At 50.7% G+C, this 14,601-nt stretch overlaps 1 protein-coding gene across 1 annotated transcript in view; it reads right to left on the reverse strand.

The window, feature by feature from the left end:
- Positions 1-14,601, reverse strand: part of LOC142565822 (uncharacterized) — a 147,859-nt gene that overhangs the window by 50,556 nt on the left and 82,702 nt on the right. Inside the window, exon 4 of the mRNA XM_075676367.1 lies at positions 11,141-12,604. Within this exon, the coding sequence (XP_075532482.1) occupies positions 11,141-12,604 (1,464 nt within the window). The remainder of the gene's footprint in view (positions 1-11,140; positions 12,605-14,601) is intronic.

The following is a 14,601-nucleotide window of genomic DNA, read 5'->3' on the forward strand; positions in this document are numbered from 1 at the left end:
TCTATTCCCCTTTCCCCCACCCCCAGTGTAGGGTAGCAAACCGGATGCTCTTCTGGTTGACCTCCCTGCCTTTCCTATCCATGTTTTCTCTATCTCACTCTCTCAGCGGTAAATCTATAGGCAATATCAAAGCCGAGCGCATCGGGACCTCAGAAAACGCGGCCCGCTATGATTTCAGACGGAAACGCGTCGTCACGAGAAGCGCGAGGAAGTTAATTTGAAAGTGAACGTTTCAGCGAGTCGCTGCAGCTACTGATATACGGCATGCGTTGCCTGGGAAGCATGGGCGGCTGTGCACGGGATCAAGATTTGCCACGACATGTTATCATTTAAACATCATACCACATTCTTTACGGGGCGTTGCTTTCTGACGCGCAGCGGGATGCGTTAGGTGTGCCTCGATTGAGCTTTGAAATTCTATTACGAATATCACGAACAAAGTGCGATTTTGAAGGTTGAAAAAAAAAAGCGGATGTGCATTAACATGTGACTGCCTCCCAATTTCATAAGAAGCCAACAAACATTGACACCAAGGACAACATAAAGAAAATTACTTGTGAACGATCCCACAACCTTCGCAGGTGGGGATCGTTCCCCCACCTGTGGCAGGTTATTTATTCATCCACTTTCATTTTCATTAATTTATCGTTTCTTTCTTTCCATTCATTAAGCACAAGTAATTTACCCTATGTTGTCCTTGGTGTCAGTGTTTGTTGGATTCTTATTATATGACTAATAAAAATCGGGCCCCTCGGGGAACCCCCTTTCTTCTTGCCTCCCAATTTGTCATTCATTGTCAACTGCGCCAATCCACTAATATGAAATTTTGTTAATTAGTCTTCTGAAGCTGACGTTATTAGCGACAAAGTATGTCTACGTGGTCTAGGAACTCGTATGAAAAAACACCCCGCTCGCAGCTCTCATTATTTTATTCATAAAAAAATCTGTATGGTCTAAAAAAATTCACCGACGATTACGATACTCCCTAATGCGAAATTTCAGCGCAGCTCCATACGTGTTTTCATTTCGCGTGTTAGTATTTTGTATAATGCTTATATAGGTATACGGTTTATATTAGGAACAGAACACTGTCAATATCGTAGATGGCGCGGACAATCTGTCTCGTGGAGCACAGTGCAAACTGAGCCAAGTGTGGCGCGACTGTCTCGGTAATCGGGAGATCGCGAGAGGCAGCGCGTGGGTGACGTGTGGACGCGATTCACAGGAGCCGCCGCAGACAGATCTCCGCTATTGCAGCGCTTTGTTTCCATGGTGACGACGCGCACAACTCCGGCGCCATATCGTAGCCATCGTCACCGCTTAGGCCATCTTGCGCGGCACAACGCTTTTCTTGTCACGCTTTTGTTCCACCAACGACGAGAGCGGCCTTTAGTCGCGGGGATATCGTGCCACCAGTGTCAGCGGCGACAACACTGTTGCGTTTCGCCTGCGACACGTGGTTTTGCCGGCGCGACTGCGGCGGGGCGGCAGACATTTTGGCCCGATCGTCGTCGCCGCAACGCTCCCCGCCAGGTGTTTCCAGGCGCGACTGCGGCGATGCGACCGCAAAGGATCACCCTCTCATTACAGTCATTGTGCCCGACCGGCAGCGCTACGACAGTGTGCTACGACATTGTGCTACGACATTGTGCTACGACAGCGCTACGACAGTGTGCTACGACATTGTGCTACGACATTGTGCTACGACATTGTGCTACGACAGCGCTACGACATTGTACGTTCACGTGCTCGTCTATTGAGGGGTTCCTTCTTGCCCTCAACTGCGAGAGTATAAAAACAGCTGCCCCCGGACGCCAAAAAGGAGGGCTCCGATTTCTTCTGTTGAGTAAAGTGCTCTCCCGTCTCTCTACTTCGGTCAACCTGACCGCCAACTCTTTGCGATGTTAAAATAAACAAGTTGTTTTGTTGTTACCAGTCGACTCTTGCTTTGCCGGGACCTTCGGATGCTTCCAGTTGTACCCCAGGCCGCCAGGCCAACGCTACCCTTGGGGCTTGCGACCCAGGTACAACCACGGGCGTCAGCGCCGAGTTCCCAACAGATCGTACCAGCGGTGCGATCCAAACAACACCAAGGCAACGTCACATCGAGCCTTACTCGTAGCCGCTCGCCATCGCCGCTTGAACGAGCAGTGATCCTCGATCCCCCTCACACACGTTGGTACTGTAGAGCGACCTCAGCATCTGACGCCTCGGACGAGCGCAGCCCTCCCCACCTCACGCCAACCGCTCCCCATAGGAAGCGCAAATAAGGTCGCCCACGCGGCTACAGATGCCGTGGCCGCCGGCAACTCAACGCATGCGCAGGCCCTCTCCCCTCCGCTCCTCCTCCACTTTCGGCCTCGTGTTTTCACTGTAGTATCCTCCTCCACTTTCCTCCTCACGCGCTCTTCTTTCATCTCCCGCTGCGCTTCGCGTTCGCTTTCATCTTTCGCTGCGGTTGTTCGCTCGGTTACGAGGTACAACAACGCCGAGGTACGGTCGGCGCTCAAAGCAGGAAAAGGCGCCAAGAGCTGCGCTCTAAAAGAAGACCTTGTACATGTTGTGACTTGACGGCTATGGTCGCGGTTTTCATTTACGCATGTACGCGACTGACGCGGCCACATGTGAGCTATCACGATCTTTCTTGATAAGTTTCTTGCCACTCATCTGTGCCCACTAGAGGTCACTAGTGGAGTGCACGAGCAGCGTTTCTTCATTTGATGCCTATTTCAGAACTATAGATCTTGCATACCAGGTCCCACTGTTTAGCAGACTTACACAGACTGTTCTGTACTGACCAGCGCTTCCTTTCCTTCTTCCATTATTAAACTAGCTAATAATGCCTGCCCTTGTCAACCCTGTGGGTGAATAGTCAGTAGTGCCGTCACATAACAGACGTAACAGCGGCAAATATACAAGCCCTGACGAGAATTTAGCTCTGGTTTTTTTCGGCAGTTAAGAAATTCACGGCACGTGTGATGGAACAATATATGTATACGGCGTGGGCGCCTGGAAATCCCTGCACTTTATTATTCTTTCTGTTTTAGGTACTCTGTATCCACTTACATTTTACGAGAAAAATAAAAAAAGTGTGGTTTGATGGCTGCCCTTTCTACCTTCGTTAAGTATTTTTTTTTTCTTTCCTTCCTCTGTTTCAAGAGCGGAGACAGCCGATGAGAAGCGTCGAAGCAGGGCCAGACAGAGCGAGTGCATGCGAAGCGATCGTGCTCCGAAACTGCAGAGCTTCCACAGAGGCAGGGCAAAGAAAAACAAGAGGACTGAGAAGGCGGTTAAGGGCCCCCGAGGGGCGTTCTCTAGCGAGGTTTTACAAAGCCTCCATCGTGCCGATCATGGTTTTGCGAGATGCGCATAAAAATCAATACGCCCCTCGAATCTGCGAGCAGAGCGCGCGCAACCAGGCATGCAGCGACGTAGCTTAAGTGAGAGCATCAGAAAAATAAGGAAAATAATTTCTCGTTGCAACGTTGCCGGCGGCGTTGCGTCTACAATGACAGAACCGCTTAAAGGAATCTGCGCCTTTTTCGTTCTCGGGAGAAAAGCCAGCTGAAATTCGACAGCCCGTTTACCGCGCATTCGTGCACTCGTCGAATGTTTCTTGTCTTTCTTTTTCTCTCCCCCCCCCCTCTTATAATATATCTTGCTGCACTGTGGAATAAGGGCCTGAGACTTTATTCCTTGTGTCGGAGTAGACGTGACCACTAGCGCTCACGACACAATGAGTGCGTAATGTCAGGCATGAAAGGCTGATCTAAACAAGGGTTATCAAAAGTGGTGGCGCCTGCGGGTTCCTTTTTGAGGACTTGCGTTCATTGTGGACTGAGAGCAGCCGCTTCGATCGGACACAGTTTCAAGAAAGCGTAAATCTTACGCCATATCTCTCAAACTCCTCTAGAGTTGAGTCGCAATGCGTTCGCATGTGGGCTAGGTTAGGCCTTTTTTTTTTTTGCTTTGCTTGGCGCATGCAACCTCTGAGTTTCTTGATAATGGCCCCTCTGATAGGGACCAAGCCATGGAAGAAAGTTTGTATTTTGTTAACGATCGATCAATATCATTTTCCAATCTTTTCACCGTTCTTAATTGACTCAGACGCTGCCGCACCGTCGCTGTGGCCGGGATCGGCCACTCGGTGCGACTGATGATAAGTAATAAAAAACTGGAAAATGAAATGGATCGTCACAGTATTGGCGGCGAGGAGTTACGGAGTCGCCATCTATCGGAAGCGCCTCGCTGGCGTAGTATGAGGGATCACGTGGCGCGCTCCTCACAGGTTTTGCTGTCAGCGCTCACTGAAAACACCACGCGCGAGCTCTCCCGGACATTTCTGTAAGTACGTTCGAAACGAGAGAAGTTTCTTATTGTCTAAATAATAATCTTGGGCAAACTGAAAGCACACAATCGTTTACAGACGCTGTCGCTTTACCGAATACGTACAGTGAACGCCACTGCGCGCGGTCGCCGCGATGGAGTCTCCCAAACCGGCTTCTTGCGTGAAAGGTAGGTAAACGCTGAGAGCAAGCTATCTGAAATACGTTCTTATAGTGTTTGTATAACTAAATGGAGCGTAATAGAATGAAGCCTCAATGCAGCGATCGCGCAGATTCGCAGCGACCGACTGCGCGTCTGCATGCTTGTCCGCGCACTGTTTCGCTTTCTCCGCGCGCACTTTTTCGCACCGTGCCATGAGCTTTAGGCCGCAGAATATGAGCATTTGACAGTATACAAGCAACCATTGTTGCGTGGGCGCTATCAGAGCTGTTCAAAAATAATTTCATTGTAGAGACTTCGACGCCTACGGGGACTGTGATGTGCCGTCGCGACGATTCAATCTTTTTTTTCTTCTAAATTCTTTGACCTTTCGATACTATTTCTCGAGTTGCGTCGCACTGTATGTTTATCGGTGTTCTCAGCGTGCAATTCCCCGCTGCTCCTTTTTTGTAATCCAGTGCATTAATTCATAACACAAACATGACCATATGCCATGCTTTTTTTAAATGTGCTTCTTACCGCTGCCTTTCCTCCACTGAACTTGCCATTTGCTATAGCATCGACAAGTTCAGAGACCAAACCGTCATGACATTAGTCGGGCAGCGGACTCGGGCGAGCGTCTCAGTGCGCGTTTTCAGAACATCGCAGACCGGGCGCCGTAGCAGAAATCTTCCTCGCGTCTGTGCTTGCTGCATACCCGAGTTGTAGCCGATGACTGTTTGCCGGTTTTATGTTTCGCGAGCGAAGCTTCACACAGCTTCTTGTCCTGCGGCTACGTATGAATAAGGCTCACACCGTGCTCCGTTGCGTGCGTCCGGCATTGCGGCACCGAGCAGTAGCCTACCATGTTGTGCGCCTTCAAAGGCAGCCTCTACCTATTGTAGTGCTTTCAAGCGTTGTAAAGGAGACACTCGAAGCGGGAAAATCTCGCCACTAAATGAGGACCGCAGCGTACGAGGGAATTTAAACTCTCGTTTTCAGCTCGCTTCGGCGCGGCCGAAGCAGCCGACGCGGCCGCTATGTCCACGTGATCCCTCCTAGCACGTCACGCCGACGGTGGCGCAAGCTTTTCCAGTGGTGGAGCTCGAGGCCAATACGGTCTTAGGGTGTGGTTCCTTTGCGAGCGTCCTGATTAGGAAAAAGCGTTCGCTTCCTTTGCATGAACACAATGTTGAATAAAAGCGGGGAGATTACAGCACCCCTTTCGGGCCCAGCTCCCCGGGGTCGGACTTGAGATTGCCAAACTTAAGCGTGGCTTTCCTGGTTCGTAGAAACGAATTGACAAACTTGTGAAACTTCTCGCCCAGCCCGAGCTCTGAAATGTAGTCCAGGACGTGCGCGTGGGCGGTGATGTCGAAGGCTTTTTCCAAATCGACTCCTAGGATGGCCCTGACATCCTTCGTGTTCTTATGAATAATTTGGTGCTTGAGTAGCTTCATCGCATCCTGCGTCGACAGGGACGGGCGGAAACCGACCATGTTGTAGGGAAGAGATTCCTTCCTTCGGTGTTCCTTGAGGTGCGGTGGTGTATACGTGCTGTGCGACCTTGCCAACGCATGACTTGAGGGAGATGGGTCTGAGGTTAGCCAGCCCCGGAGGTCAACCCGGCTTGGGCACGAGGACGACCGAAGCCGTCTTCCAGAACTCTGGTACGGAGCCCTGCTCTCAGATGCGATTGGTTTCTTCAGTGAGAGATTCGATGGAGCCATCTTCCAGGTTTCGAAGCGCCCTGTTGACGATGCCATCGGGGCCAGGGGACGATTTGCCGTTGAAGTTCTGAAGAACTTCCCTGACCTCATTGACGTTGAAAGGCTCGCCGAACTCCAGACAGGAGGGCCCCATATAGGACGGGTAATCCACCGGGCTCGAGGTACCGACAGGTCGGTACCTGTTTGTCAGCGCGTCCAAGACGGCGCCTTCTGTCTCGGAGTGCGTGGCTTTGTGGAGTACTCTACCAATGGCTTGACTCTGATTGGATTTGGAGGTGGACTCGTTCAGCAGCAGGCGCTTGAGTACATTCCACTTGCCGCCGACTCGCATTTGGCCGTCGACCGAGTTGCACACCTCGTGTCATTGCTGCCTGGCGAGTGATTGGCAGTGGTCTTTGATGGTTCGGTTGAGCTCCGCACTCTTCTTGCGGAGCCTGCGGTTGAGTCCCTGCCCCTCCCTCCTGTCGAGAACGCCTTTTTGGCCTCCAGAAGGTGTGCGAGGCGGTTGTCCATTCTATCGATCTCTAGGTCCGTCTGGACCTTCTTAGTCGCCGCTTTGACAGCTTCGTTGAGCTGCGTCACCAGGAGCTCCAAGTTGATAGACGAGACCAGGATCTGCGCCCGCTCCTTTCTGATCTTGCGACACTGATCCCAGTCCGTGATGGTGAATTCCCTAAGCGGTTTGCTCTTCACGTTGATGCGAGTCGCGAGTAAGCTGGGATCACTGCTTAAATCCTCGTTCAGGCTGTGCCAAGATACAGCCCCGACGTTCTTCAAAAAGGTCACATCCGTCATGGTGTCCCTCGAACATGAGTTGCAGATTTTTTGAAAATCACCATTGTGGTAAAGTTCGCAGCAAAGGCTTCCTTCTTTCTATAGTCTGGCTAAAGCTGAGATATAGAAACAGCGGTATTTGGAGTACGTTGCTTAAAATGCTTCGAGACGCATAAAGGCAAGTAGTCAACGTTTGCTCAGTCACTGACATAAATGGGTACTAAGTCTATATAATGTGTAATTACCTAATAATATTCATACTTCCGGAGATTTTGACTTGTATTTTAAGGCCATGATGGTCCAGAAAATTAAAGTGTTTGTTATATATTTCGAACTTCGCAAGCACGGAGGATAACAGCGTATTTTTATTTCTCGTCCTTCTTCTTCGATTTGTTTTTCTTAGCAATGTCACTGTGTTCCTTAGAAACTATGGTCACGTTCGTGCGGCGGATGGGTTGATGGTCCTGTTCGTAAGGGACACTGAATGGTAATGACATAAGAGTGCATGCGCGGCCTGCTGACGTGTTCTAAGTATCGAAACACAAAAAGTACAGAACGGGAGTGCACTGCGCCTGTGTCTTTTGCCATAGTTACCTATACGAGCCGCGTGCACTTTTCGTGTGAATGAGACGCGTGTCTGTGCGAGGCATCAAGCGCGGCTGCTTCATGCCGTGACTGCTGCTGGTGCGCTTCCTTTACAGCTCCCGAGCCGCGCTCGAAAGCGAAAGAGCTCGTGTATCCCCGCGTTCGAGGTCTTCAGCTAGGTAGGACACCTCGTCACATCCAAACATTTCTTACACCTGATCAAGTTGGCCCACCGTGCTGCTACGCGCTACTTGGAAATGCTTTGAATACGCAGTCGTGGACAGCCTCAACCAGGCGGAAGAAGAGCGTCATGCTGCCGGAAAGGCGCGGCGCCAACCGACCCGCTTTTCTAGTCGCAATGGGAAGCCAGCGCTGGCCTGGAGGTTATGTATGTTCGGCGGCTTGAGCGTGCAACTAAAATATGCTGCCACTGTCCGGTAGGGAAACTTGGAGATAAAGCTGGAGATAACAAGGCAAATGAGCACTGACCTATCAGCCATTCAGCTCTTCATGACAGGAGAGCGGCAAAGGTAGTGAAGTTAAATTCTTGTGCAGAAAGAAAGCACACGTGATTACAAGTGTCGTCTGCTCAGTTGTTCTTTAATATTGAGACAACCCCTTCCAACAACGTATATTTTGCAGCAGATTCTTTCATAACTTCATGCAGACTAGAAAAAAAAAATAGAAAGGAAGAAAAGGGCCACAGGTTCGAATTCATAAAGTTTCGCTCGTAAGGGCTGTTTGCCATTCGCCGGCCACCTTCGCTAATGTTTTGTCTAACATCGCTACTGGCAGGCATTTCCTTTTACAAGTAAACTTTAGCGTGAGAACTTTTTCTGTGAATACCGGCCCAGATCCACAGAGCTTCTGTTTCGTAAGAATATTTTGTCATTGGCCGGCCACCTTCGCTAATGATATAGTTGCTGTGTTGATGAAATACCTCATTGTATTATTTCATCACTACTCCTCATTCTCCTGGGGGGCTGTAACGTAAAGCTATTCCAAACTTTTGTATTCCAATTCTGCAATAAGCCCTCAAAGATTGGTCAAAAAATGTTCGGGTCACCCCCATTTCGCCCGTCTGTCACGCGACGTCACGAAACCCGCGACAACGTCCCATCTGATGTGACGTGTGCACACTGATTACGCATGATTAAACCGAACGAAAGAAAAATGATTATTTCTAACTCGACGCCTTTTTAGCCACTGGCCTTTGATAATGTTCAAACGTTATCGTGCTGCGCCCTCTACGCCTGTCTGTCACGTGACGTCACAAAACCACGGAAAAATTACGCGTCAAAGTGACGTGTGCGTCTTTAAAACGTATTAGTATACCGAACAAAACTGAATTTTTTTTCGGGAAAGTTGTTGACTGGTCCGTTCCGAAAGGAACAGAAGATGGCTGACCGCCGGTAGCTCTAGCACTGGCTATTCGGAGCTGCCGGGGAGCACGGATTTATTTGCGTATGGTAAAAAATTTAGCGTGGCTTTAGAACGATTTCGAGCCCTTTCGCCACGTATACGACATCGCTCTGCAAACTCTTCCTTGCGGAGGATCACTTCTGGCGGCAATTTTAACCCTCCGCTACACGCCGCCGCGTTTTTGGACCAGCGCCCCCAAGCTAAGTAAGGGGAAGCGGACCAGTCAAAGACGCCGGCACAGTCCTCTTTGTCCGGTTATCTACTTTCGCTGTGCCTGGCTCGGCCCCATCGCAACCCTCTCCCGTTCAGCGTTCTGCTGGCCTTTTGTCAGCCGATTCAATGAAAAAGCTGCGCAATGTAAGCAATGCTATTCACTTTGAAAGCAAAAAAAAAAAGTGGGCTGCTATAAAAGAGGAGCGCATTTGATCAGTCTTTTCGAACAACGCTGCGGGTTACCGCCCAATGCTTGCGTCGGCGTTTACGTAAATTCGGCGTCAGGAGATTGGAAGAAAAACATATTAGAATAGTTTTACGTTTAAAGGCCCCTGTACTGTCTTCTGCCTATACATTTTCCTTTTTCCCTAGTGTGGAGTAGCAGGCCATAGACGCGCTCCTCCTGACAAAATCTTCCGATTTCGTCTCATTGAACTTTCTACTCTCTCTTCCTACGGCGACTGGATGGCGCAGTTAATCGTGCTGACGAACAGCTTCGGCGATCGAAGTTTCTTGCAAACACAGTCCTGGGCGCTATAACGTAAAGCTATTCCAAACTTTTCTGTTCCCATTCTGCAATCAGCCCTCCACGATTTTGCACCACCCCTACTTCACCTGTCATTCGCGCGACGTCATGCAAACCACGATAGCTCCCCATCTGATATGACGTGTACGCACTGATTATGCATGATTTATTTATTTATTTATTTCTGATTCGACGCCTTTTCGCCATTAGCCCTCGGCTATTGGTAAAAGTTTTCGGGCTGCATCCACTTCACCTGCCCGTCAGGCGACGTCGCAAAACCACGAAAACTTGTCGCGTGAAAGTGACGTGTACGCGTTAAAGATGCATTAATATGCCGAACAAAACTGAATTTATATCTGAATAGCCGCATGCTGCCCCGTTCCGAAAGGAATAAAAGATGGCTGCCGCCGATCGCTCAGGCACTCGCTACTCGCACCTGCAGGAGAGCATGGGTTTATTTGCGTACAATAAAACTTTTTGCGTGGCCTTGTAACGTTTTCGAGCACTTTCGGCGAATTTACGACTTCGCTCTGCCAACTCTCCTTTGCTAAAGATCCGTTTTAGTGGCATACTTAACCTTCCGTTGCATGCCACCGCGATTTTCGACCGGCCACCGCAAGCTAAGAAAGGGAAAGCGGACCAATCGCAGACGCCGGCACCACCCTCCCCAACCGGTCATCGATTTTCAGTGGTCTGGCTCGGCCCCATCGAATCCCTCTCCTCTTGAGCGTGCTCCTCGCCTCTTGTCAGTCAATTATAGATAAGACAAGCCGCTCTGTGTAGGTAATGTTACTCGTTTTCGCAGCAAACAAAAGTGAATTCCTATAAACAAAGAGAGCGTTTGATTGGTCTGTTTAGACGAACCTGCGGGTCACCGCCCGATGTTTGCGTCGGCGGGCACGTAAATTTGACGTCAGGAGATTGGAACAAAAACATATTATAATAGTTTTACGTTATAGGGTCCCTTTTTACTTTTTTTCATAATAACATACGTCGCGTGGAATGTCAATGTGCGGTAACATCAAGCCTAATGCCAAAAACCTATCCAGAATGTTATATGCGCCATTAATATGGCATGGGCGCTTTCTGACCATTCTAGCAAGCTGTATTCACTGCCAGTTTGAAAACAGCGCAACCGCAGCGTCTCACGATCCAATTCAATATAACGCTCTTACACTAGAACCGTTCGTAAGAGCAGATGCCGACCAATCGTTATTTTGGATATGCTACTATGGAAAAGGTGGCCGGCAAATGGCTCTTACGAACACAAATACTCGTGAATTAGCCTTAGAATTTATAGTGTTGACTGAAGCTAGCACGACCGTTGCAGATAGTTGCCATTTTAACGGTTCAGTGCTGAAGGCTGCCCAGTAAGTCGCAATAAAAGCGAGGAAAGCTGACTCACTCTTTCCTGCGTCTTGTCCTCATCGGGCGCGGTGGTGAGGACTCCGGGGCTTCGTTGTCGACCAGACGGTGGTGGGCCGTCGGGTGACGGAGCCAGCTCATCGGGTGGCTCCTTCTTGCGGGCCGAGCCACGGTGTGTCTGGCCCGGCCTCGAGTCCTGAAGGCGGCGCAGTATGTTGGATCGTGTCGCGTGGCTCTCTTCTTGGGGTTGCTTGATGGGCGGCGCGGCGGGCGCCACCGACGATGCCGCGGCGGGAACGGCGCCGGCTGCTGCTGCGGCATTGGACGCCCCAGGAGTGGCGGTCTGGAGAACCGCGGCTGCGGCAGCCGCGGCGTTCTGCGCGCCTGCGAAGGCAGCCTCGACGAGCGAGATCTGCACGGCGCTCAGGTCGCTTTCGGCCAGGTCGCAGGGAGTGGCACCGCGCAGGTTGGCCGTGTGGATGCGAGCGCCGGCCTCGAGCAGCAGGCGCAGGCAGGGCCACGGCGGCTGCGGCTGACAGGCGGCCAGGTGCAGCGGCGTCACGCCGTTCTTGTCGCGGGGACTGGCGGCGGCGCCGTACTTGAGCAGCAGCCGCGCCGCCGCCGTGCGGCCCAGCGCGGCGGCCAGGAACAGCGGCGGCAGGCTGTAGAGGAAGTCGCGCGTGTACTCTTCTTCGAAGGTGATCTCCCGGCCGTCGGGCGAGTAGCGAACGACGCGCAGCGAGGCTGCCAGCTCGGGACGCAGCGGCACGTACTTGCGGCGTCGCAGCTCGGGTGACGGCGCCTGCTCGGGGCTATGGCCCGCGGCGCGCGGGCTGAGCGTGGCGCGGCGCAGCGAGCCGCTGGCCTCGGAGGCAGCCGAGCTTCCGCGGCGCAGGCTGCCCAAAGGCACGCCGGCCTCGTTGGGCTCGACGCCGTACTTGAGCAAGAGGCCGACCACGTCGAGCGCTTGATGTTCGACGGCCAGGTGCAGTGCGGATGCGAACACGGCCGGCACGGGCTCCAGGTCCGTGGAGACCGAGTCACCGCGACCGAAGCGGTCGATGAGCGTCTGGCTTTTACGCAGCAGGATCTCCATGTCCTGGCTGGCCGACCCGGCGCTGCTCTTGTCCAGCAAGCTTCCGTGCAGGTTGACCGAGAAGCGGCCGTGGTGCAGCTCCAGGAGGCGGCGCGTAGCGGCCACGTCGTTGGCGCGGATGGCGCGCTCCAGCTGCTCGGCCTCGAGCGTCAGGTCGTTGATGGAGGAGCCCAGGCTGCTGCCCGTCGTGGCGGCCGTCAGCGAGTGGCAGGAGGCGCTGAGTGGCAGGCTGCCGCCTCCACTCGGTGGCAGGTGGTCTTCGCTCGGGGGCGGCGTCGGCGTCGACTGCACGGCCACCAGCGGCGCCGGCGAGCGCCCCGTCGGCAGGGACGCCGACGCTGGGCACGCCGCCGCCGCCGCTCCACCGCTGCCGCCGCCGCCGCTCGGCTCACCGGTTTCAGGGTACAGCTGCACATGCGAGGAACAAACACCATATTCGCACAGGGATGGCACGTTTCAGCGACACGACCTATCCGGGAATCCCTTTTATGAGGATGGGCACTCGCAATGCCTGGGCAAGTGCACTTTCCGTTTAGCTGGCGCTTGAGCGCCGTCAATTGCGAAATAAAACAGGGCGATAGTGAAGCGACAGCCAAGCAAGTCACAAATAGCACTTGTATAAGTTTTTTGCATTTGTGCCATTGGCCTGCATTCACAAAGCAGCACGTATGCTACTGAGGCTCATAAAAGCATGCACCGGCCAATCGCCATATTACCCATGACAGGGCAAAAGGGAATGAAAAGCATTTATTTATTTATTTATTTATTTATTTCAGATACCCTCATGGCCCACAGGGCATTATTGAGGGGAGTGGTACACACATTTCAATAAATTTGTACAAAAGGAGACAACGCATATATTATATATATATATATATATATATATATATATATATATATATATATATATATATATATATATATATATATATATATATATATATATATATATATATATATATATATCCAATTATTCCAATTATTTTTACGAGGACGGACGCTGCCAGAGAACTTGGTCTGTTCGCCCATAAAAAAATACAAGTTTTCCGGTGTCCTACGAGTGTCTCCATTTGCAGGCTGCCTATAACGCAACATTGCGGTACCAATTATGGCTGGAAGTTGCGTTTACTAAGGCTGACCCCTACCCTCTTGTTATGGCCGATAGCCTGACGTGCGGCTCCTGCACACCATCGTGCACCTGTCGTGTACCTGTCCTCGTATGATGTCTATTACGCCTCTCTCCATGGACAAATTTAAGCTGTCTGGACTCGAGACCTATTTCTGAGTGAAAGGTACACAGACCGTGGCCACATTCGTCGCTACCACGGAAGGCTATTCGTGCACTAGTGGAGTTCAAGACCACACACTTAAGACAAATAGACGATACTTTATTTTGTGCTCTGAAAGTACAGAACAAAGGGAGTGAGAAAAAAAGCTGCTCATTGGACAGCTTGACAAAGCTGTCCAAAAGCCTTCCCTGTAGAGTAATACAGGCAAAAAAAGAAATATCATACGAAAGCGTAGGATTTGTACGAATAACCGCAGTATTAGCCTTGGAGACACTATTCATTCACTTACCAAAGATCTCAAGCGACTCTTGAAAGATTCTAAACAAAAGTTTTTAACGTTGTAGCGCCTGGGATCTTAAGTGAAGCACCCGATAAATTTTGGAGGTGTCTAAACCCATTAGCCAAACGTTTGTCAGCGGCGCGACTTGAAATACAACCTTCCGCTTAAAGTGTTAATCACTACCGTTAGTTTTCACTTCCAGATAATGATACTGTACCAAAAATAAGGTAATCAATGGATAGACGCCTAAACAGATAACGAACTTTCTGAGCGAGGAGTGTTTAATTCTATATGAAATGGAAAGGCAAAAAAAAAAAACCTAGGGCCGGACGGTATTCCTAATGAAGTTTTGTACCAGTACACCGAAGGGGGGGGGGGACACGCGAAATACATGACTATTACTGTCATATCCTCAAAAGTCATATCCTCAATAGTCATATCCTCAAAAGTAGCCATAACTTAAAAAAAGAGAACTGTTCGATCAATCTCGCTCATCAGTACGTGTTCAAAGCTGATTGAACACATTATATCCAAACATCTCCTGACTCACATGAATGCATATGGTTTTTTATCTAACTGTCACCACGGGCATTGGGAAAGACCCGTCAAATACATCTCACACAATCGAATAAGTTCGCTACCTTTCAGCAGTGATAAAGTTCCGCAGATGATTTTTATGAATTTCGCAAAAGTATTCGATAAGGTTTCTCACAAAAAATTTACAGCTTATGGGAGCTATCGCACACACGACGCTATCAGCCATCGGGGCGCCTAAACTGCCTATACGCCTACACTGTCCGCATCGCAGATCGTATTCAAGACAGGGCTCGCGCGAC

Source organism: Dermacentor variabilis, unplaced genomic scaffold (genome assembly GCF_050947875.1).
Source record: "Dermacentor variabilis isolate Ectoservices unplaced genomic scaffold, ASM5094787v1 scaffold_12, whole genome shotgun sequence".
Taxonomy (NCBI): domain Eukaryota; kingdom Metazoa; phylum Arthropoda; class Arachnida; order Ixodida; family Ixodidae; genus Dermacentor; species Dermacentor variabilis.